This window comes from Lithobates pipiens, unplaced genomic scaffold (genome assembly GCF_037356315.1).
Source record: "Lithobates pipiens isolate NorthernLeopardFrog02 unplaced genomic scaffold, aLitPip1_a1.2 Scaffold_13, whole genome shotgun sequence".
NCBI lineage: Eukaryota > Metazoa > Chordata > Amphibia > Anura > Ranidae > Lithobates > Lithobates pipiens.
The window spans coordinates 17,933,800-17,959,197 of NW_027507718.1; the positions used below are offsets into that span (position 1 = coordinate 17,933,800).

The 25,398-nt window shown below is 46.1% G+C and overlaps 1 protein-coding gene across 5 annotated transcripts in view; it reads right to left on the reverse strand.

Moving 5' to 3' along the window:
• The window catches only part of LOC143973958 (transducin-like enhancer protein 4), a 165,263-nt gene extending 163,248 nt beyond the window's left edge, over positions 1 to 2,015 (reverse strand). For 4 of the 5 annotated variants that reach the window (XM_077474886.1, XM_077474885.1, XM_077474884.1 and 1 more), the window contains exon 1: positions 1,269 to 2,014. In XM_077474886.1, coding sequence (XP_077331012.1) covers positions 1,269 to 1,313 — 45 coding nt within the window. In that variant the 5' untranslated portion in view covers positions 1,314 to 2,014. Of the gene's footprint in view, positions 1 to 1,268 lie in introns of all 5 variants that reach the window. The other variant, XM_077474887.1, reaches the window with a different exon arrangement.
• Between the last annotated feature and the right edge of the window lie 23,383 nt (positions 2,016 to 25,398).

Consider the following 25,398-nt stretch of genomic DNA (forward strand, 5'->3'; position numbering starts at 1 on the left):
AAACAAACAAAACACAAGGCAAATGGGGGAACGCTAAGATGGCAAGATGAACACAGGTCAAAGATGAGAAAGACCTCACAGTGTATTATGCCAGGAGGAAAGCACACAATCCAAGATAAGCAAAGCAAGGGCTGGGAGGGATAGAGAACAGCACCGTCCAATATAAGCAGAAGGAGGGGGGGGGGGGGGTGACTTCCAAAGACCAAATGTTACAGCTCACTCCATGTGGGGGGGGGGGGGGGGGGTCTCACCCATTGACAATGGCTTATTCAGCTCCAGCCTCAACTGTCCCATTTGCAACCATCAAATCTCATTCAGTGAACACTGCTTTTTTTCCCCCCTCTTCCTCCCTCTCTGATTTTACATAACAATTGTCACATTGTAACCCAGAATACAAACATTTGACTCGTTTGTGTCCTGAGAGATTATAAAAGCTATAATAAAAAATAAAAAAAAGGGGGGAGGAGGAGAAAGTGCAATTGAAGGCTCTAGATGAGGGACATGGGAAGCTTAGCATTAGGGGAGGGGTCAGGAATGCACAGAGGACCACAGGGTGATCAGAGAGACACACACACACACACAGGATGGGGGGGGGGGGCTGGAGGAAGAGTATGAGAAAGAGAAACATATGGGGAGAAGCACAGACTAGGGGGTAGAGAAGACACGGGAGCAAAAGAAGAGAAAAACTGAGGGGGGGGGGGGGACATGGGGAGCAAAAGAGAAAAACGGGGGGGGGGGGAGCAAAGGAAGAGAAAAACTGAGGGAGGGAGAGACATGGGGAGCAAAAGAAGAAAAACTGGGGGAAGAGGAGTGTGAGAGAGATCCATGGGGGTGGAGAAACTAGGGGAAGAGAGTGAGATCAAGAGACATGGGGGCAGAGAGAAAGAAGAAGACATGGGATGTGAAGAGAGAGGGGGGGGGGGGAAAGAGACAGGATGGAGTGAGAGAGACAGGGGGGAAGAGAGTCAGAAAGACATGGAATGGAAAAGAGAAACACACACACAAAAAGAGAAGAGACACAGGATTGGGGGGGGGGGGGGTTGAGAGACACACACATACAACAGTCACAGGAAGCAAGAGAGATCGATATGGGGGTGCCATATAGGGGAGAGAGAGAGCGAGGAGAGCCATGGAGTGCAGGCAAGGAGTGTGAGAAGACAGTGAGGAGGGAGTAGAGGGCAGGAGAGGAGGCCTACGGAGACACGAATAGTGTGACAACACACAGCCATGGAACAAAGAAGTGGGGGGAAGTGTCCTCTGTCACTCACCGGGTGCCTGGACTGGGGATACATCTTGCTGAGGTCTCGAATCATCCAAGCCGTTGGTTAGGTGCCTCTCCCAGGAGCAGGAAGGTTCATTGACTAATTGTCGGAGAGGAGAGGGGGGGGGGGATCCCCCTGTGAGAGGAGGAGGAGGTGGGGGAAGGGAGGCAGAGCGTGTGATCCGGCTAATAACACTGCTGCCCCCGGGGTCCCACTGTTAATAGCAATGCTGCTGCTACTGGGCAGCCTGCGGGTGTGTGAGATCCCCCGAGCGAAGCGTTCCACATTCCAGGGGGGGCAGTATGGATGAAGTGGGGTCAGGCGGAGGTGTCAGGCCCCGCTCTCATGGTGTACACCCGGGTATATCCAGCTGTCAGGTGACACCACAGAGCGCACAGCTCGGACACAACTTTGTGAAGGAAGGCGGCGCTCGGTCCGTCCGGTGTCGTGTAGTAATCTCCGCTCGGTGCTGGGATTGGTGGTAGTGCTGGTGTTGTTGTTGTAGCCCCGTCTGCTCTTTCCAGTCAACCCTTAAATCCCACGGTAGGAAGTGTCCCTTTCTTCTCCTTCGGTGAAGCAGACACACATGCACTCACTCACACGTCGAGGGTAAAAAAAAAAAAAAAAAAAAGAGGAAAAAGCACCGCCGGTAGGAAGGAGGAGGGGAGAAAATCCCACACAAACCAGGCTACCGCTCTCAGTAGCTCCAACAACACGCTCTGTGTAGGTGACTTCTATGACCAAATTTAGCAGCAGCAAATCATTAACATTCTGATACATATTCACAACATTGAAGGGAAAACACGGCGCGCTGCCGGGAAATGTAGTCCTCAGGCCCCGACCGGTCCCTTCCCTCAGCTGGCGTTAATGGAACATGAAAACTACAGCTCCCAGAGACGCCCGCGACTTTAGGACCCGCCCGAGAACCCGACGACGTGCCCCCCTAACCAATCGGAAGCAAAGGAACGTTAATCGCCACTCTCCTACGACTGCCTATCATTTCGCATTTGACCAATAAGCTGCGGCGGAGGGGGGCCTGTGTCACTGGCTAGCACCCACGTGGGGGAGGACGTATCCGATTCCTTCTCGTCCTCTTTGTCCTCCCGCTGCCGTCCAATCGGCTGAGGAAGCACGCTCGTAAGCCCTCCCCGGGCGGTGTAATGAGGGAGGGCGGGGGCGGGGTTTTCGTATAACGAGCAGGCGAACAGGGGAAACATTTGTCCGGCTGTCAATCAAAGTAACGTGGGGTCGCCCGCTCGCTGCTAGTCTGTGGATGAGCTGCTGCTGCTCTGTGTGGCAATCTGTGGTGAAAACAAGCATGGAGGCATGAGGAGTTATGAGGGAGGGGTGCTTGTACTCCTACATCACCGCACGTCCTCCTCCTCCCTCCTCTTGCTCCCTTGTCCTATGTTAGCTATCACCCACATCAAGGAATGTTGGCTAATTAGATTCCAGTGTCTCCTTAAAGAGACAAGACTAGCCTTGTGCAACGTGCTGAAAAATCCATGCTAAGTGAAGACAGAGAGGAGGGATCGGCCATAACCTACTTCCCTTGGCTCATACCAATTTTACGCACCACCGGAGCTGCCATCGTTTTCATGTGAGAAGAAGAGAGAGGGGGGGGGGGCTGGGCGGAGAGAGAAGCTGTTCTGTGCTATTTACAGAGCCAACATGCTGCTCGGATGGCTGAGCCCCTAACCCACCTCAATTGGATTGCTGTGCGGTATGATTGCCTTCCACAACCACCCGCGCCCGTATACTGCCTAGTCTACCGTATACCGGTTATGTCATTCATCAACCATTGAATCATCAAACAGTGCGACGCGTATATTATCGATTGGAAATACAACAAAGGGAATTTACTAAATCTGGAGCAGCTGTCTGCAGTAACCAATCGGCTTCTAGCTTTCATTTTCAAAGCTAGAAGCGGAACTAACCTTAGATTGTAAGCTCCTTGAGGGTAGGGACTGATGTGAATGTACAATGTATATGTAAAGCGCTGTGTAACCAATCAGCTTCTAGCTTTCATTTTCAAAGCTAAAAGCGGTATACAAGTATAAGGCGTAAAATTCTGGAGAATATATAAGAAAAACCCCTTCAAACATATAAACAAAACATTCTATTTAAGAATAAAGTCTGTAATAATAACAGAATTATTACTAGAGTCCAAATTCTGAAGGGAAGGGATAGTGAAGAAATTTGCACAAGCAGGGAAATGGGAACTGAAACCAGATTTCCCGAGATTCTACAACCAAAACACAAAGAGAGGGGCACCTCTAGGTGTTATTTCCACAGTATAAATACAGGCAACTCACATTTACAAGGTAGATCCATATACTGCCTAGTCTACCGTATACCGGTTATGTCATTCATCAACCATTGAAACATCAAACAGTGCAACGCGTATATTATCGATTGGTAATACAACAAAGGGAATTTATTAAATCTGGAGCAGCTGTCTGCAGTAACCAATCGGCTTCTAGCTTTCATTTTCAAAGCTAGAAACGGAACTAACCTTAGATTGTAAGCTCCTTGAGGGTAGGGACTGATGTGAATGTACAATGTATATGTAAAGCGCTGCGTAAGTTGACGGCGCTATAGAAGTACCATAAATAATAATAACTAAACCAATCGATTTAATGGTTTCAAACCAGTTACATTCCTGGCATGCTGGGAATGCAAACCGACACATTTGCTTGTGTTCTCAGTCACACTGTCAAATCATAAAAGGCTGGGGTTGTAAGTCAGTGGTTATCAACCCTGTCCTCAGGGCCCACTAAAGCTGGCCATACACCATACAATTTTTTTATTCAATTTCCTTTAGATTTACCTTCAACTGTGTAGTAGAAGGGCCTGTCTGATTGCACACAAATTGAAAGTGTTTAGATTTGACCTCATATTATATGGTTTTGGTAAATCTAAAGGAAATCTATAGAAGAAAATTGTATAATGTATGGCCAGCATAACAGGCCAGGTTTGCAAGATAACTGAAATACATCCCAGGTGATATAATTTGCTGCTCAGTGATTGCAGTATTTTAGTCTGCATCTCCCCAAGGCAATACTTAAAACCTGGTCTGTTAGTGGGCCCTGAGGACAGGAGTTAATGACCACTGTTATGCCCCATACACACGGTCAGACATTCTGACCACAAAATCTGTTGGATTTTTTCCGACGGATTTTGGCCAAAACTTGTGTTGCATACACACGGTCACACCAAGTTGTCAGAAAATCTGATCGTTCTGAACGAGGTGATGTCAAACATGTACATTGGGACTATAATCGGGCCAATAGTTTTCATCTCTTAGTTTATTCTGAGCATGCGTGGCACTTTGTCCGTCGGAATTGTCTACACACGATCAAAATTTATGCGATTGGATTTTGTTGTCGGAAAATTTTAGATCCTGCACTCAAACTTTGTGCGTCAGAAAAGCCGACGAAAAAAGTCAGATGGAGCCCACACACGATCGGATTTTCCAAAAATATGATCCGATCGCACAAGTCAGGAAAATACGACCGTGTGTATGGGCATTATATGTGATCACGTGTGCAGTATCAAGGTAGTTACAGATCAAAGACTACGATGGCAGCTTCCTTGGCTGAAAAGCATAGAAGGGTTTAGGGCCGGTTCACACTAGTGCGATTGCAGACATTGCATGTGATTTGCACCACATTGCTGTGCACATCACACATAATGCAAATTCAGCCATACAAACTGGCTGAATATGCATTGCATTTGGACCAAACTCAAGCAGAACCCTTATTTTTGTCTTAACCAGAATCGGATCCCATGGGTGTTCACACACCGTTTTGCAAACTGATTGCGGGTGTCGTTAACATACACTCTGCAATTAGTTCACACAAACAGATTTGTGATTTTGGTTTGCAGTGCGCATTTGCAGCAAATTTGCAGGAAATTCGCCCCGCATCTAGTGTGAACCGAGCCTGAGTTCTGCATTACCCACTTGCAGACTGTGCTATAGCCAAATGATGGATAGTTCTGAAGGGCCCGCTGCGGGACACTGGCAGGCTCTGTGGGGTAGGGTGCAGATTGATGTAAAGAGCCAATCAGCGGCTCTTTACCACGTGATCAGCTGTGTCCAATCACAGATGTAAATGGAAGCCCCTTATCGGCACTCCTTTCCTCATGCTGACAGCATGAGGATTAACCACTTGAGACCCGCACTATAGCCGAATGACGGCTACAGCGCGGATCTCCTTTGCCGGGACTACGTCTATTGACGTTGTCCCGTGCACGAGCGGCCTGCGCGCCCTGTGATCGGCGAGTTTTTTTCGGCGGCACTCAGTATTTTAGCCTAACAGACAGTGGGGATCGGCGTATAACGCGCACCTACGACTTTACCCCAATTTTAAGGGGGGAAAAGTGCGTGTTATACGCCGATAAATACGGTACTTAATGTGTATGGCCCATACACTGATGCTAATGGTCAGTGTGTTCGGGTGAAGGTTATGGGTTTCTTACCTCATTCATTTTTCACAGTGGATTCTGCCTATTAGAAGCTTTTTCTCCTTGGTGGTTGTTATCCTGATTGGTTCTACCTTTCTTCATAAATTAACTTTTACTATAAACATAACACTTGTTATTTATTGTCAATGAGCGCTACACCTCTTTTTTTAAAATTTTTTTATTGTATCCAACAATTAGTGTTAGCTGCTATTCATTTGATTTTTGTATTTAGCGCAACAAATTCATTATTTTCATCTCCTCTAAGATACCACGGTTCTCGATCCTATTCTGTCTCACTTCACCTTTGACAGAATTCTTGCCACTCAGATCCATTCTCCTCCTGTGAAAACCTTGTGACCGCCGATTTGTCCCTGTGCTCCAGACTTACCATTCTCCCAAGGCTGCTGGCAACCCAGGGAAGAATCAAATCATTTGGCCATTTCCAAACAATTCTGGTGGCCTAGTCTCTGTGATGATCTAGCCGCCTTCGTAGCTGCCTGTTTTGTGTGTAAGACACCACAACCTATACCAGTGGGCCTTCTACAACCCATACCCAATGGAGAGAGGCCTTGGACCCACCTGTCTATGGATTTTATTGTGGAGTTACCCATCTCCCAGGGCAACACAATTATCCTTATGGTGGTTGACCGGTTCTCGAAAATGTCACATTGCATTCCACTAAAGAAGCTGCCCACATCCAAAGAACTGGCATCCATTTTTGCTCGGGAGATCTTTCGATTACATGGGCTACCCAAGGTTATTGTCTCAGACAGGGGTAGCCAGTTTGTATCCAGGTTTCAGAGAGCCTTTTGTGCACCGTTGGGAATTTAGCTTTCCTTTTCTTCTGCGTTATCACCCGCAGTCTAATGGGGCCGCAGAACAAGCTAACCAGTCCTTGGAGCAGTTTCTACATTGCTATATTTCTGACCATCATAACAACTGGTCTGACCTCTAAACCTTGGGCAGAGTTTGCTCACAATAGTGCCATTAATATCACTTCCCGATTGTCTTTGTTTATGTCGAATTATGGGTTCCAACCATCCATGATGCCTGACTCATTTGTTCCTCAGAGTATTCCTGCACTAGAGGAGCATCTCTGTGGTCTTTGTTCCACTTGGGTATAAGTCCAAGAGTCTTTGCGACGTGCCAATGAGGTACAGACTCCATGCTGACCGCAGATGCCTACCTGTGCCTTCCAACCAAGTTGGGGAGAGGGTTTGGTGGTCATCTCGCAACCTCCGACTCAGTGTTCCCTCACTTTAATTGGCACCACGGTTTATTGGGCTTTTCCATATTCTGTTTAGCCACCTCGGTGCCACGTCCTCACCCAGTACAGGTTGAGAACCATGAGGCATATGAAGTACAATCCATCATTGACTCCTGTAGGTTTCCATGGACACATACAGTACCTGGTTAATTGGAAAGGGTACGGTCCAGAGGAGCGCTCTTGGGTCTCATCCTCAGACGTACATGTCCCTGTCCTCCTCCATGCTTGACATAGACATTTTCACCTAAAACCTGGTGGCCCTCCGAGGGGAGGGGTCGTTGAGGAGGGGGTGCTGTCAGGGCTGGGCTCTGGCTGGTCAGCTGTCGGTTAATTGCCAATGTGCTTCATTCCTCAGTGACTCACCTGATGATCATATCCTGCTCGTCAATCAGCCTGCTGGCTATTTAAGCTGCTTTCATCAGATCTCCTGTGCCTTTCGCCTTGGTCAACATATCCAGATAGTATTTGCTGTATTTTCCTATTAAAGACTTTTGCCTGGCTGACTTCCCTTCTGGTTCCCGAATCCTGTTTGCTGCCTGTGACTACGCTGATCTCTGGATTCCTGTTTTACTGGCTTGTTCTGACTACCTGCTCTTGTTACTGAACATGTTCATGTTTTGACTGCATTTGCACTGTTTGTATCATTTTTATTAAAGTGTTATTTTTACTGCACTTATGTCATGTTTCCTGACAAGTCTACACTGAATGCAGAGTGTATATATATAAACAGACTACCTGCACTGACTGTATATAGAGTCTACACTGAATATATAGTCTACACTGAATGCAGCGTGTATATATATATATATATATATATATATATATAGTGGCGTAACTAGAACCTTCAGGGCCCCGATGCAGGAAACCATGGCGGGCCCCCCCCCCCGACCTCCGGACAGGGCTCTTTTCTCCGAGCCTGATGGTGGAACACCAGGGCCCAGTCCCAAGTGGGTGGCTGCATATAAAGGAACCGATTTAAAAAACATCAATTACAGCCACTGTGCCCATCAAACGCCACCACTGTACCATCTAATGCCACCACTGTACCATCAAATGCAGGGAGGCGGGACTACGAGTGGAGCCGAGCAGACGGCTCGTCTTTTTCGGTGGCGCTCGGTCTTTTTCGGCGGTGCTCGCTCGGCGGCGGGATATTTAAACATGGGCAAGGCTGCAAACGGCGCTGGGGAGCCTGGAAATGACACTGGCATGCTGCAAATGACACTCTGCAAGGCTGCAAACAGCGGTGGGCAAGCTGCAAATGACACTGATCATTCTGCAATTATGGACAAGGCTGCAGATGCACACTGATAAGGCTGCATTGACGGGCATTTAAATGTAAGTTTTTTTTTCCCTTAAACTTCCCTCCTAAAACTTTTTTCCTTAACCACTTCAATACAGGGCACTTAAACACCTTCCTGCCCAGACCAATTTTGAGCTTTCAGCGCTGTCGCACTTTGAATGACAATTGCGCGGTCATGCTACACTGTACCCAAATGAAATTTTTATAATTTTTTTCCCACAAATAGAGCTTTATTTTGGTGGTATTTGATCACCTCTGCGGTTTTTATTTTTTGCTAAACAAATAAAAAAATACTGAAAATTTTGAAAAGAAAAAATGTTTTTTTTTGTTTCAGTTTCAAAACTTTGTAAATAAGTACGTTTTCTCCTTCACTGATGGGCACTGATGGGGCTACACTGATGGGCACTGATAAAGCGGGACTGATGGGCACCAATGATGTGGCACCAATGAAGTGGCACTGATGAGGTGGCATTGATGGACACTGATATGTGGCACTGATAGGCGGCACTGATGGGCGACACGGATGGGCGACACGGATGGACACTGATAGGTGGCACAAATTGGCACTGATAGCTGGCACGGATTGGCATGGATGGGCGGCACAGATGGGCATGGATAGGCGGCACAGATGGGCATGGATAGGCGGCACAGATGGGCATGGGTGGGCACTGATAGGCGGCACAGGTGGGCACTGATAGGTGGCACAGGTGGGCACTGATAGGCGGCACAGGTGGGCACTCATAGGTGGCACAGGTGGGCACTCATAGGCGGCATTGGTGTTATACTGTACTAATGAATGCCAATCAGTGCCAAACAATAATGCATGCCAATCAGTGATGCCCATTGTGGGCACTGATTGGCATCCATTATGGGCACTGATTGGCATCCATTGTGCTGACTGGCATCCCTGGTGGTCTAGGGAGGATTACCTTTTTCTGGGCATCCCTGGTGGTCTGGTGGCATCCCTGGTGGTCCAGTGTGGGCATCCTCGGGGGGGGCTGTGCTGATAATCGATCAGCACAGACCCCCCCTGTCAGAGGAGCAGCCGATCGGCTCTCCTCTACTCGCGTCTGACAGACGCGAGTGAGGAAAAGCCGATCACCGGCTCTTCCCATTTACACTGTGATCAGCCGTGATTGGACAAGGCTGATCACGTGGTAAAGAGTCTCCGTCGGAGACTCTTTACCGAGATCGTAGTTGCCGGGTGTCAGACTGACACCCCGCAACAACGATCGCCGCGATTTGCGCCCCCGGGGGCGCGCAGCGGCTCATAATCCTGATCACGTCATATGACGTCCGGTCAGGATTATGCAACCACTTTGCCACCATCAATTCCCTATAGGGCGGGCGGCAAGTGGTTAAAATGCCCTCCTAAACTTGGGTGCGTGTTATACCCCAATAAATACGGTAATCAAAATGATGAAGATGATGGTCAATCCCAATTCAAAAAGCAATCCACTGCAAGATATCCCAAAAAATCTCCCTCTCATTAGACCATATGCGAAGAAGTCGTAAGAGCCTTTCCTCTCGAGCCGAATGTACCAGATATATTCCAATGTGCATACGATAGCTCAATGGTCATGCAGATGTAAAAGGCAGAGGAAGAATGCTCATTGTGCAAACATCTTATGCCTATTTTTTATTAAAAAAGAGTAATAAAATAAACTCACATTTGATCTATAATAAGCAAACATTGTAAAGCGTCCAGTGCATCTAACCATAAAGATGGCCGCCGACGAGTGACGCAGGACGGGGAGACGGTGAAGGTGATGGGTTTCTTACCTTATTTATTTTCCATAGTGGATTCTGCCTATTAGAAGTTTTTTCTCCTTGGTGGTTGTTATCCTGATTGGTTCTACTTTTCTTCATAAATTAACTTTTATTATGACCTTTACACTTGTTATTTATTGTCAATGAGCGCTACAACTCTTTTTTTTACCTTCGAGGAGATGCCCTTATTCTTTGACCACTTAAGCCCCGGACCAATTTGCAGCCAAAGGACCAGGCCCTTTTTTGCAATTTGGCACTGCGTCGCTTTAACTGACAATTGCGTGGCCCTGTGACGTGGCTCCCAAACAAAATTGGCGTCCTTTTTTTCCCACAAATAGAGCTTTCTTTTGGTGGTATTTGATCACCTCTGCGGCTTTTATTTTTTGCGCTATAAAGAAAAATAGAGCGACAATTTTGAAAAAAATTCAATTTTTTTACTTTTTGCTATAATAAATATCCCCCAAAAATATATAAAAAAAAATGTTTTTTTCCTCAGTTTAGACCGATACGTATTCTTCTACATATTTTTGGTAAAAAAATCGCAATTAGCGATTATTGATTGGTTTGCGCAAATGTTATAGCGTTTACAAAATAGGGGATAGTTTTATAGCATTTTTATAAAAAAAATTATTTACTAGTAATGGTAGCGATCAGCGACTTTTATTGTGACTGCGACATTATGGCGGACACATCGGACATTTTTGACACATTTTTGGGACTATTGTCATTTATACAGCAATCAGTGCTATTCAAATGCACTGATTCCTGTGTAAATGACACTGGCATTGAAGGAGTTAAGGGGGGTTAAGGAGTAGGGGCCGTGGCTTCATTGAAGGAGTAGGGGCCGTGGCTTGGTGTCTGATGTCACTGATCGTCTTTCCCTATAACGGGGAACAGACGATCAGTGATTAGCTCAGTAGGAAGCACAAGGAGAGATTTGTTTACACAAACCTCTCCTCGTTCTTCAGCTCTGTGACCCAATCGCGGGACACCAGCGGCGATCGGGTCCGCTGGTCCCGCGGCCACAGTCACGGAGCTCTGGACCGGGTCGGGAGCGCGCCGCTGGCGGAGTGCTCGCGACCCACAGCTGGGCACTTAAAGAGCAACGTACAGGTATGTGCTTGTGCCCAGCCATGCCATTCTGCCAACGTATATGTGCAGGAGGCAGTCCTTAAGCGGATAAGGGCTAAAATAATCGCTAACAACTCTCTGTCCCCAATCTCATAATTGCACTCCGCAGGTGACAATTTATAGGAAAAGAAGCCACAAGGATGCATAGCGCTCTCAGAGGTAGGGCGTTGAGACAGAAGGGCCAACTCCAGCCTCAGATGCATCAACCTCAAGGATAAAGGGTAGCGTAGGATCAGGATGTGCCAACACCGGAGCAGGAACAAAGGCAGTTTTGAGACTCTCAAAGGCCTTAATGGAATCCGGAGACCATTTGTGTGGGTTACCATCCTTTCTGGTTATATCAGTCAGGGATTTGGCAAAGCCAAGAAAACATTGCAGTGGACGTAAAACCATGGGTCTGGCCACTGTAGGACTGCTGAAAGTTTCTCTGGGTCCATCGAAAAAACAGCAGTGGAAATGACATAACCCAGGAATTTAACTTGTTTGCAATGGAACTCGCACTTCTCCAATTTACAATACAGGTTATTTTCTCTCATCCTCTGCAGCACAGGACAGACATCTGTGTGGTGGCTCTCTAGGTAATTGGAAAATATAAGGATATCATTGAGATAAACCACCACACATAGCTGCAACAAATCTCAGAGGACATCCTTGATAAACGCCTGAAAAACTGCTGGAGCATTGCAAAGACCAAATGGCATTATAAAGTACTCGTATTAAACCGTGGTACTCCTCCAGCAGGGAGTAGAGTGAAGAGGTGCACAAGACCTTCTCAGTTGATAATCAGTACTATAGAAGGGACAGACTGCACCTAAATGAGGAGGGTACAGATCAGCTGGGAATGAAGATGGCCAAAAAGTTAGGGGGGAGGGTCCAGAGGTAGACATAGCCAGCGTGGAACATATTCCAGAGGGTAGTATTGGGGGTATTAGTGGTAGTTTGACAAAAGTACATAAACCCAAGGTAAGTATAGTAGCAAGTCTTAGTTTTAATCTCGGAACACCCAATAAGAGGATAATATGCGACCGGTCTAAACTACGTGGCATGTTCACCAATGCTAGGAGCTTGGCGGACAAGATGGGTGAACTAGAGATACTGTTGTATGAGGAGGATTTGGAATTTGTGGGAATTTCAGAGACTTGGTTCAACAGCTCTCATGATTGGCTGGCAAATATTCAAGGGTATACCCTTTATCGCAAGAATAGAGAGGGTAAAAAAAGGAGAGGGGTATGCCTATAAATCAAGAATAATGTACAAGGGAATGTGAGAGATGTCACCACTAAGGGAGCTAGGGAGGAGGTGGAATCCTTATGGGTAGAGCTCCAAAGGGATGAAGCTGGGGGAAAATAATACTGAGAGTATGCTATAGGCACCCTATCCTGAGGGAGGAAGGAGAGACAGATCTCCCATCACAATTTGAATTAGCAGCAAGGATGGGAAGTGTTATGATAATGGGGGATTTTAACTATCCAGACATAGACTGGGTGGAGGGAACCACGCATTCATCTAAGGCTCGCTAGTTCCTAAATGTCTTGCAGGACAATGTTATGATTCAGACGCACCAACTAGAAATAAAGTGTTACTGGATCTACTGATTACCAATAATAGAGCCCAGATCACGGATGTGGAAATACGGGGCAATTTAGGTAACAGCAATCACAGGTCAATTGGCTTCGGTATAAATCACACAAATAGAAAACATAAGGGGAATACAAAGACACTGAATTTCAAAAGAGCCAACTTCCCTAAACTACAAACCTTGCTAGAAGGCATAAATTGGGATAAAATCTTAGGAACAAAGAACACGGATGAGAGATGGGTTTGCTTTAAGAGCATATTAAATAAAGGCATCAGCCAATGCATCCCATTGGGTAATACATTTAAAAGAGCAAACAAAAGTCCTGGATGGCTTAACTCCAATGTAAAAATGCATATAGAAGCAAAGGAGAAGGCCTTCAAAAAATACAAAGTCATCATCAGTATCCAAACTTTATAAAGGATGCAACAAGAAATGTAAGGGTGCAATAAGGACGGCTAAGATAGAACATAAAAGACATAGCGGAGGAGAGCAAAAAGAATCCCAAGAAATTCTTTAAGTATGTAAACAGTAAAAAAGGGAGGACAGACCATATTGGCCCCATAAAGAATGAGGAAGGACGTCAGGTTACAAAGAATGGGGAGATGGCGAAAGGTATTGAATTTATTCTTCTCCTCAGTCTTCACGAGGGAATCAGGGGGCTTCAGTAACCAAAACTGCATTGTTTATCCTCATGACACGTCACAGGAAGCACCTCCATGGTTAAGAGAGGACAGAATTAAAATTAGACTTGGGAAACTTAACATTAATAAATCACCAGGACCAGATGGCTTGCACCTAAGGGTACTTAGGGAACTCAGTCAAGTAATTGCCAGACCATTGTTCCTAATTTTTACTGACAGTCTACTGACTGGAATGGTATTAGCTGATTGGAGATGTAGCACCAATATTTAAAAATGGCCCAAAATACATCCCTGGGAATTACAGACCAGTTAGCCTAACATCAATAGTATGTAAACTCTTGGAGGGGATGATAAGGGACTATATAAAAGATTTTAGTAATGAGACTGGTATCATTAGCAGTAACCAGCATGGATTCATGAAGAATTGTTCTTGCCAAACCAATCTATTAACCTTCTATGAGGAGATGAGTTGCCATCTAGATAAAGGAAGGCCCGTAGACATAGTGTATCTGGATTTTGCAAAAACATTTGACACAGTTCCCCATAAACGTTTATTGTAGAAAATAAGGTCCATTGGCATGGACCATAGGGTGAGTACATGGATTGAAACCTGGCTATAAGGGCGAGTTCAGAGGGTGGTGATAAATGGGGAGTACTCAAAATAGACAGGGGTGTGTAGTGGGGTTCCCCAGGGCTCTGTGCTGGGACCAATCCTATTTAATTTGTTTATAAACGACCAGGAGGATGGGGTAAACAGTTCAATCCCTGTATTTGCGGACGATACTAAGCCAAGCATGGCAATAACTTCTCCGCAGGATGTGGAAACCTTGCAAAAAGATCTGAACAAATTAATGGGGTGGGCAAATACATGGCAAATGAGGTTCACTGTAGAAAAATTTAAAATAATGCATTTGGGTGGCAAAAATATGAATGCAATCTATACATTGGGGGGAGAAGCTATTGGGGAATCTAGGATGGAAAAGGACCTGTGGGTCCTACTAGATGATAGGCTCAGCAATGGCATGCAATGCCAAGCTGCTGCTAACAAAGCAAACAGAATATTGGCATGCATTAAAAAGAGGATCAACTCCAGAGATAAAACGATAATTCTCCCACTGTACAAGACTCTGGTCTGGCCGCACCTAGAGTATGCTGTCCAGTTCTGGGCACCAGTCCTCAGTAAAGATGTACTAGAAATGGAGCAAGTACAAAGAAGGGCAACAAAGCTAATAAAGGGTCTGGAGGATATTAGTTATGAGGAAATGTTGCGAGCACTGAACTTATTCTCTCTTGAGAAGAGACGCTTGAGAGGTGATATGATTTCAATATACAAATGTCATACTGGTGACCCTACAATAGGGATAAAACTTTTCGCAGAAGGGAGTTTAACAAGACTCATAGCCACTCATTAAAATTAGAAGAAAAGAGGTTTAACCTTAAACTACGTAGAGGGTTCTTTACTGTGGCAAGGATGTAGAATTCCCTTCCACAGGCGCTGGTCTCAGCGGGGGGCATTGATAGTTTTAAGAAACTATTCAATAAGCCCCTGAATGACTGCAACATACAGGGATATACAATGTAATACTGACATATAATCACACACATAGATTGGACTTGTGTCTTTTCTCAACCTCACCTACTATGAAACTATGTAATAAGACTGGCATTGTTTCAAGTATATGTTGTACAAAGCACTGATGACAAATCCCCTCCCTCAAGCAATAAAAGAGATCCCATTGGGGGTTCCTGGGGAAATGGGGATCACACTCTCATAGTTAACATATATTTGAAGGGTATTAGTTTTACCTCAAAAATTTCTGTTAGCATAAGCATAATGCATTTATATGTACTAAATTGTATACGACAACCTATTATCTGATGAACAATGTATACATTGTTATCTCTTTGTTCTATTGAAAAAAAATAATAATAAAAAAAATAGAAAAAAAAGAAGTGGGAAAATTAGGGATTCTGTTGAAACCAAACCACGGTAAGGTAGACCAACTAAAATTTCAGCCACAACTGCCAGGAAAATTGTTTGGGATGCAAAGAAAAACCCAAAAATAACTTCAGGTGAAATACAGGATTCTTTGAAAACATGTGGTGTGGCTGTTTCAACATGCACAATAAGGTACTTGAAGAAAAATGGGCTGCAAGGTCGAGTCCCCAGAAGAAAGCCATTACTATGCAAATGCCACAAAGTATCCCGCTTGCAATATGCCAAACAGCACAGAGACAAGCCTCAAACCTTCTGGCACAAAGCCATTTGGAGTGAAGAGACCAAAATTGAGCTTTCTTTATTGTCATGGGACACAGAGCCTAAGTTAATAACTTAATGGGTATATAGGCACCTTCAGGTGATGGACACTGGCATACCCAATCCAGGAAGTTAATTCCCTATATAACCCCTCCTCCTTCCAGGAGTACCTTGGTTTTTTCGCCCAGTGTCTAAGGTGTTGGTCACGAGTGAAGATGTGCTCTGAGGAGCTCCAGGAGGGATCCATGCTGGATTAAATAGCCTCCACAGACCGGATCCATCCAAAGTGCCACTGAGACCAAGGTGGATGGTACCCAAGCCTCGTATCCAAAACACAAGGTTTTGCCTGTAACGCCTCTCTTGCAGGGCTGGGCCCTGGAAGCTTTCCTGGCAGGGTGCTTTTTACAGGTCCAAGGGAGTGGAACCCCGATAAAAAGGGACCCGGTCCCTGAAGGTTTGCTAAACACAGCCCGCCGTGATGGGTGAAGGTTGGATTGACTGTTAATTCAGCAAATCCTGAGGCGGGGATAAGGTAAGGGAAGAAACTTAGGAACTAAAAAGTCTACCTATGCATTCTTCTTTAAGGGAAAAAATGTTGTCATGCCTTAATTCTCCACTAGAGGGAGTCTATCCACATACCTTAATCTGTTGTCTTCACTGTAAGCTCAGTGTCAGTGTGTGTGTGTGGCTGCAGCAGCTTGCGCAGGGGGATTTCTCTCAGGTAAGAGATCTGCTATGCTTTTTTCTCCCCCCTAAAGGGACCAGAGGGTTAGGGAAACATCAGTGGTGTACCCCCCTTGTAATACCCCCCCCACCACAGGGGGTGCGGAGGTCCCGAAGTTTGCTCCAACTGTTATTTTTCTTCTTTTTTTATTTTATTTCTCTGTGCTTGCTGGTGCCACAGGGCTCTGCCTCTTCCCCCCCCTCGTATTGGGTCTGCGGACCCGAAATCCGCCCACATGTGAGCGCTGGAATATTTTTTCAAACGAAGGAGAGGGGCGGATTTACAAAGGGGGTGGGGCCTAGGCGCAGTGCTGTGTAGCGTCCACGAGGATGCACGGCAAACAAGGAGGCTTAAAGAATCATCTGGAGCAGTCTCTCCTCGGCTGATAGTGAGGAGGAAGCAAGCAGGCTGCACATGGGACACAGGAGCGGTGGGGCACGTAAGGGCTGCAAGTGACATTCCTGATACAGGAAGGACATTTTTCCAAGCACTAGGCTGAACTTAATAGCGGCATCACTGCCATAGCTATGTTCAGCAATTAAGTGCAATTTAATAGTGCCTCTGCTTTTGTGCTTAGGACTATGCAACCAAGAAAGACACCACAAAGACCAAAAAGGTACCAAAGGTTTCACCCCCAGGTGCTAGGAACTCCAGTCACATCTCCACACTGTCATACTTGCCTGAAATATCAATTAGGGCAAATTGATTGTGCGACTGCTTCTTACATCTCAGCCCCTGTATACGTGACTGAAGATGTCTTTTCCTCCACTCTGCAGGCCTGGAAGGAAGATTAGAGGCTTTAATTGCATCCTCCATTCAAATGGATAGGAAACGTGCTAGATCCCCCTCCTCCATTTTAGACCCTTTGCAAGGGGAACAGTGGGCACAGGATGAAGTGTTACCCTCAGGCGATCAGGAGGAAGGACAAACCGATGATTCCTCTGCAGAGGAAACAACAGTAGAGGAACCTTTTTCAGCCTCGCAATCTCAGAAATTGCTGATACAATCTCTTACGGAGATGCTTTGTTCTACTTTCATGTTACTCCTAACGGAGTCTGCTGAAAGCTCAGTTTCTTCCTTGGGTTCCTTAAAACCTTCACAGCCTTTGCACACATTTCCTGTGCGTGCATTACTAGAACAGCTTATTTATGCTGAATAGGATCACCCAGATAAGCATTTTCTCCCTCCAAAGAGATTTTCAGTTCTCTATCCCATGGAGAAGAAATCCACCAAAAAATGGAAGGTACCAGCAGTTGACGCTGCAATTTCCATTGTGAATAAAAGTCTAACTTGTCCAGTAGACAATGCACAAATGCTTAAGGATCCAACAGATAAAAGGTTGGAATTCCTGTTAAAATCTGCCTTTTCCTTGGCAGGTGACGTTACTCAGCCTGCAGTCGCTGCAATAGGCATCTGTCAATTCCTAAAGGACTAATTTAGACAGGCCCTTAAAGAGGTTCCTGCACAACAAGACCGGAATTTGGCTGAACTACCAAAAGCATTATGCTTTGCCATAGATGCCATTCACCAGGCTTCCTGCCCTACGCTTATGCTCATAAGCGTACATACATCTACATATGCATAGAATCCTGTGGTTAAAAAATTTGTCAGCCAATGCTCCATGTAAAAAGCTCCTGAAATTTCTAGTGGGAAAAGTACTCCTTTGCCAGTCAAAAGAAAGCATAAACGCTCCTTCATTTAAACGGGCTCTTTCTCCTGCGCTAGAGGCTTCCGCCTCTAGGCAGTGGCCTCTGCCGTCAAACTCTGGAGGAAAACCTCAGGGTTAGGCCCAGGCTCAAAAAAGTCCAGGGGCCAGAAACCTGCAAAGCAGAATCCTAAAGCCTCATCATGAAGAGGCACCCTTCCTCGCCAGGGTGGGGGGAAGACTTCTGCCGTTTTCAGAAGTCTATCAAGAGGAAATTCAGGACAGATGAGTCATCTCCAAGGTAACTTTGGGGTACAAGCTGAAATTTTCACTTTCCACCATCTTGTTTCCTGAGGTCAAACGTTACCAAAGATCCAGAGAAAAGGCAATCTCTGTTTCAGGCACTAGACCGATTAATGGCTCAGGGGGTGGTCATGCAGTTCCCCACAGAAGAGCAAGGTTTGGGGTTTTATTCAAACCTCTTCACAGTACCAAAACCGAATGGAGATGTCAGACCCATTCTAGAGCTAAAGACATTTTTGCCCCATTACTTTTACACCTTTACACATTTAACTAATCCCTTTTGTGACACATTTTTCCAGGAACACCATGCACTTTTGGTGTACACATCTATTAGATCATGCTGTGATCATTATGCTGGGCTCCGGGCGCTGTTGTCCGTCATTGGAGCGTTCCCCCGCTTCAACCCCGAGTGAGACATCATGCCTCTTACCCCCGTCTTCCTTGGCTGATACCAGACTTGGCTTTGAGGTTGTTAGTAAGTATCACAATCTATCTTCACCTTGTTGGGACATAATTCCCCTGTCCCCCCTTATTCTAAGTAATCCCTGTTCTTTCTTTCCTAGTATATTACTTCATAACACTCCTGATGAATGGCTGTAACACCAGGAAATGCGCACAGTGCCACTATATGCCAACAGTTACTTGTTTTTATTACATTTGTCTTTCAATCGATTTATTATACCATGTATATTTGCCATGTCTACTTTTCATTAGTATTGCATGCTATGAGCAGCATATTTAGTGTAAGTCTGGTGACTACCTATTTGATACAAAATATCTTATATATATTCTAGATTGTAATAAATAAATGATGTACTGTACTTTCTTTTTTATGTTGTCACTTTCTCTTAACATGGTGTACCCTCATTTTAAGTCTCACAAATTCCTCCCTTTTATCCACTAAATGAGGGATGGAGGCCACCATTAGTTTTGTCAGTGTTACAAAAACAGCCATTTGAACCGATACAACATATTCCCTAATGCCTTGTACACACGATCAAACAATCTGGTGGAAAAGTCCCGCCATGTGTGGGCTCCAGCGGACTTTTTTTACCCAAAAGTCTGGCGGACTAAGAAAGTATTTTTGCACTCCAATCTGGCCGGACTCGCATTTCAGCGGACAATCCTGCCGTGTGTGTGCCAGTCCGTGGTACTTTTGAAATGAACAGACTTTTCCCGCCCTGAGAAAAGTCCGCTCATTTTGAGCGTGTCTCCAGGTAGCCGAGGCCAGCGAAGGAGGCGTCGCTGGCCCCGTCACCTGGTATGGACTTAAAGGGGAACCCCCTACGCCGAAAAATCGGTGTGGGGGTCCCTCCCCAGGTCCATATCAGACCCTTATACGAGCACGCTACCTGGCTGGCCAGGAAAGGGGGTGGGGACGAGCGAGCGCCCCCCCCCTCCTGAGCCGTACCAGGCCGCGTGCCCTCAACATGGGGGGCGCGCGGCCCCCCACCCCAAAGCACCTTGTCCCCATGTTCCCATGTCCCCATCCTCTGGGACTGTGACATCATAATGGGCGGGGACATCATCCAGTGATGTCCCTATATAAGTCGCCGCGTGCCGCGTCCCTGCCATTGTGACTGGAGGCAGCGACGAGGCAATATCTCCAGAAGAGAAGAACAGAAGACGGCGACAGCGGCAGCGGCGACAGAAGACCGGGCCACCGCTTGTAAAAGAGCTAGAAGAGGGCGTGGCAAGAAGAACCGAAGAGGGGGACAAGATCCCCGAAGAGGGGGACAAGACCCCCGAAGTCAGAAGAAGAGGGCGGCGGTGGCGAAGAAGAAAGCCGGGCTCCTCCGCTAGTAAAAGAGCAAGCAGAAGATAGCGGAGGAGTCCAGCGAGAAGACCCCTGAAGACAGAAGAAGACCCCCAGAGCTGTGCAATAAATAAATTATTTTAACCCTTGTGTGTTGTGTTTTTTTTTAACTTTTTTTCACAGGTGAATGGGTAGGGGTACATTGTACCCCATACTCATTCACATAGGGTTGGGGGCCGGTATCCGGGGACCCCGACAACCAATGGCCAGGGTTGTTGGGAAGAGGCCCTTGTCCTCATCAACATGGGGACAAGGTGCTTTGGGGTGGGGGGCCGCGCAGCCCCCCTTCCCCAAGGCACCCTCCCATGTTGAGGGCACGCGGCCTGGTATGGCTCGGGGGGGTGCTCGCTCGTCCCCCGCCCCCTTTCCTGACCGGCCAGGTAGCGTGCTCAGATAAGGGTCTGATGTGGACCTGGGGGGGACCCCATGACGATTTTTCAGCGTATGGGGGTTCCCCTTTAAGTCCATACCAGGTGACGGGGACAGCAACGCCTCCTTCGCTGGCCCCGGCTACCTGGAGACGCACTCAAAATGAGCGGACTTAACTCCGCGTGTGTGGGCGAGTCTGTTAATTTCAAAAGTACGGCGGATAGTCTGGCGGACTTAGTACCGTATTAGTCCACTGAAAAAGTGCAGTGTGTGGGCAAGTAGCTCGTTCGGAAAGTCCGGCGGACAGTCCGGCGGAAAGTCCGCCAGACTAAGTCCGCCGGATAGTCCGCTACGTGTGTACGCAGCATTAGTCTTTCTGACAAGGAATGGTATTTTTGGTTAAATAGACAAAAAGTGCAGCGCTGGGTAAGAAACGAATAATGCAAGCGATTATGAATAAAAACCGTGATTATACAAAGGAGTATTCTAAATAATCAAGTGACCAAAAAAACATCATAATAGTCCATATGTGTTAATGTGATCAATCCATGAGCAACAAATATGTGTATCAAATGCAAAAACAGTTCATGGGTGAAATAATCCAACAAAGAAGTGTTCACAAACGAAATCCAAATAATAAGTTTCCACCACTAGTGCAGCCCGTCACCTAGGAATAAGCAATGGAGGCTTACCAAAAAGCCAGCAACCAGCCTTGTTCAGGGGGGTCACATAAGGCTTAGTAAAACAGCAGGCTTGCTGTTGAAGTACCACCGACTGTCCTCCCAGGTAACCGGCCAACGTCTGTGGAATGTGGTTTCAAAGGTGCTTCTGTCAGGAGACGATCACTGCGCATCAAAGGACGTTTCCTTCCACCAGTGGGATGTGAGTCACCCAATGGATATCCGCACAAAGTTATGAGGAGAAAAAAAAGACTCCAATAGTGCAGAGATACCTTTGACTCATTTATTCAAAAAATGTACCAACAGGTTCACAATGCATAAAAACATTCCTTGCAAGGATGAAAATGAAAAAGGCTCTGCTAATCTCCAAAAAAAGCGATTTGCACACGCACACTGTGTGTATGCACAACGTCCCTTCGGCCGTTTTGTCACAGCTAACATCATAACCCTGATGATGTTACCTGATGATGTTAGCTGTGATGAAACGGCCGTAAGGGGCGTTGCGCATACACGCCATTGCGCATACACGCCGTTGCACATACACGCCTCCATGGCTCAGATCTGTAAGGCCACAACTTGGTCTACAGTGCATACATTCACCAAGTTTTATCAAGTGGATGTAAGGAGGTATGGGGATAGCACATCCCCTCAAATAGCATTGCTATGGGACGTCCCATTAAGTTATTAACTTAGGCTTTGTGTCCCATGATGTACCTTAAAGAAAATAGGATTTTTATAACAGCTCACCTGTAAAATCCTTTTTTTGGAGTACATTAGACATGTGCATTCGTTTTCGTCCGAACGCATTTTCGTCCGAATTTCAGCTATTTTCGTTTTCGTTTTGACAAACGATAACGAAAGCACAAAATCCGAAAAAACGAAAATCCGACATAAATAAATGCTTTATTTTCGTTCGTTTTCGTTGTTACAACAGTTCGATATAGAATAGGAGATTGGGTCCTGCCCCAGGGGACATGTATCAATGCAAAAAAAAGTTTTAAAAACGGCCGTTTTTTCGGGAGCAGTGATTTTAATAATGATTAAAGTGAAACAATAAAAGTGTAATATTCCTTTAAATTTCGTAGGGGGGGGGGTTGTCTATAGTATGCCTGTGAAGGGGCGCATGTTTCCCGTGCTTAGAATTGTCCCTGCACAAAGTGTCATTTATGCAGGAAAAAAAGTCCTTTAAAATCACTCGCGGCTATAATGAATTGTCGGCTCCGTAATACAGAGAACACTCATTGAAAGTCATTGATAAAAAAATAAATAAATAACTAAAAAAAAAAGCGTGGGGGTCCCCCAAATTCAATTACCAGGCCCTTCAGGTCTGGTATGGATATTAAGGGGAACCCTGCCTCAAATTTAAGAAAAAATTTGACGTGGGGTTCCCCCTAAATATCCATAACCAGACCCTTCAGGTCTGGTATGGATATTAAGGGGAACCCCGCGTCAAATTTAAAAAAAAATTGACGTGGGGTTCCCCCTAAAAATCCATACCAGACCCTTTATCCGAGCACGCAACCTGGCAGGCCGCAGGAAAAGAGGGGGGGACCAGAGAGCGGCCCCCCTCCCTCCTGAACCGTACCAGGCCACATGCCCTCAACATTGGGAGGATGCTTTGGGGGTCTGTGACCCCTCAAAGCACCTTGTCCCCATGTTGATGAAGACAAGGGCCTCATCCCCACAACCCTGGCCGGTGGTTGTGGAGGTCTGCGGGCGGGGGGCTTATCAGAATCTGGAAGCCCCCTTTAACAAGGGGACCCCCAGATCCCGCCCCCCCCTGTTTGAAATGGTAAGGGGGTACAAAAGTACCCCTACCATTTCACAAAGAAAGTGTAAAAAATGGTTAAATAAAACAAACACACTTTTGAAAAATTGCTTTATTAAAAATAAAAAAATAAAAAAAAGATTCCAGCGGCGGTAATCCACTCTTGCTATCCAGCGACGGACGGTCATCTCTCCAGCGATGTCTCATCTCATCCAGCGCAGCGCAGCATCCTTCTGTCTCCTCCACGGAGACACTACAGGCATTCCGGCGGCTGACGTTTCTTATATACGGAGGGCGGGGCCACCCGTCACCTGACCCCGCCCCCCTCTGACGCAAGGGGAAACCCGGGGTTCCCCGTGACGTATGGGTGACCCCGCCCCCCTTCTGATGTAACGGAAACCTGCCTGTGTTACATCAGAGGGGTGCGGGTCACCCCTACGTCACAGGGAACCCCGGGTTTCCCCTTGCGTCAGAGGGGGCGGGGTCAGGTGACGGGTGGCCCCACCCTCCGTATATAAGAAACGCCAGCCGCCGGAATGCCTGTAGTGTCTCCGTGGAGGAGACAGAAGGATGCTGCGCTGCGCTGGATGAGATGAGACATCGCTGGAGAGATGACCGTCCGTCGCTGGATAGCAAGAGTGGATTACCGCCGCTGGAATCTTTTTTTTATTTTTTTATTTTTAATAAAGGAATTTTTCAAAAGTGTGTTTGTTTTATTTAACCATTTTTTACACTTTCTTTGTGAAATGGTAGGGGTACTTTTGTACCCCCTTACCATTTCAAACAGGGGGGGGGGCCGGGATCTGGGGTCCCCTTGTTAAAGGGGGCTTCCAGATTCTGATAAGCCCCCCGCCCGCAGACCTCCACAACCACCGGCCAGGGTTGTGGGGATGAGGCCCTTGTCTTCATCAACATGGGGACAAGGTGCTTTGAGGGGTCACAGACCCCCAAAGCATCCTCCCAATGTTGAGGGCATGTGGCCTGGTACGGTTCAGGAGGGAGGGGGGCCGCTCTCTGGTCCCCCCCTCTTTTCCCGCGGCCTGCCAGGTTGCGTGCTCGGATAAAGGGTCTGGTATGGATTTTTAGGGGGAACCCCACGTCAATTTTTTTTTAAATTTGACGCGGGGTTCCCCTTAATATCCATACCAGACCTGAAGGGTCTGGTTATGGATATTTAGGGGGAACCCCACGTCAAATTTTTTCTTAAATTTGAGGCAGGGTTCCCCTTAATATCCATACCAGACCTGAAGGGCCTGGTAATTGAATTTGGGGGACCCCCACGCTTTTTTTTTTATTTATTTATTTTTTTTTTTTATCAATGACTTTCAATGAGTGTTCTCTGTATTACGGAGCCGACAATTCATTATAGCCGCGAGTGATTTTAAAGAACTTTTTTTCCTGCATAAATGACACTTTGTGCAGGGACAATTCTAAGCACGGGAAACATGCGCCCCTTCACAGGCATACTATAGACAACCCCCCCCTACGAAATTTAAAGGAATATTACACTTTTATTGTTTCACTTTAATCATTATTAAAATCACTGCTCCCGAAAAAACGTCCGTTTTTAAAACTTTTTTTTGCATTGATACATGTCCCCTGGGGCAGGACCCGGGTCCCCAAACACTTTTTAGGACAGTAACTTGCAAATTAGCCTTTAAAATTAGCACTTTAGATTTTGAATGTTGGAGTCCCATAGACTTTAATAGGGTTCTAAAGTATGCTATATAGTTAGCTCCGTCAAATCTTCTTTATACATTGACAGACACCATAGGCCTTCCAAGACAGATTCGAACGTAATTCATGTGGATTTTCGGACAAATGAAATTTTTGAACGAAAACTAAATAAATAAAAACGATTTTCGGGAGTAACTAAATAAATTAAGTTTTCGGACGAAAACGAAATTCCGAAACGAAATATTTTATTCTGCACATGTCTAGAGTACATCATGGGACACAGAGGTCCCTCCCCTCTTTTTGGGGTTTAAGTATATTGCTTTGATACAAACATTTAGGTACTCCTGGAAGGTGGAGGGGTTATATAGGGAGTGAACTTCCTGCCTTAGGTATGCCAGTGTCCATCACCTGAAGGTGCATATACCCATTAATTATTGACTTGGGCTCTGTGTCCCATGATGTACTCAAAGACAAGGATTTTACAGGTAAGCTGTTATAAAAATCGTATTTTTTGGCCACAACCATAAACGCTACATTTAGAGAGGAGTCAACAAGGCCTATGATGAAAGGTACGGAAGTGGATCACTGATGTTTTGGGGATGTGTAAGCTACAAAGGACAGCACAGGAAATTTGGTCAAAATTGTTGACAAGATGAATGCAGTATGTTATCAAAAAATACTGGAGGAACATTTGCATTCATCAGCCAGGAAGCTGCAAATGGGATGTACTTGGAGATTACAA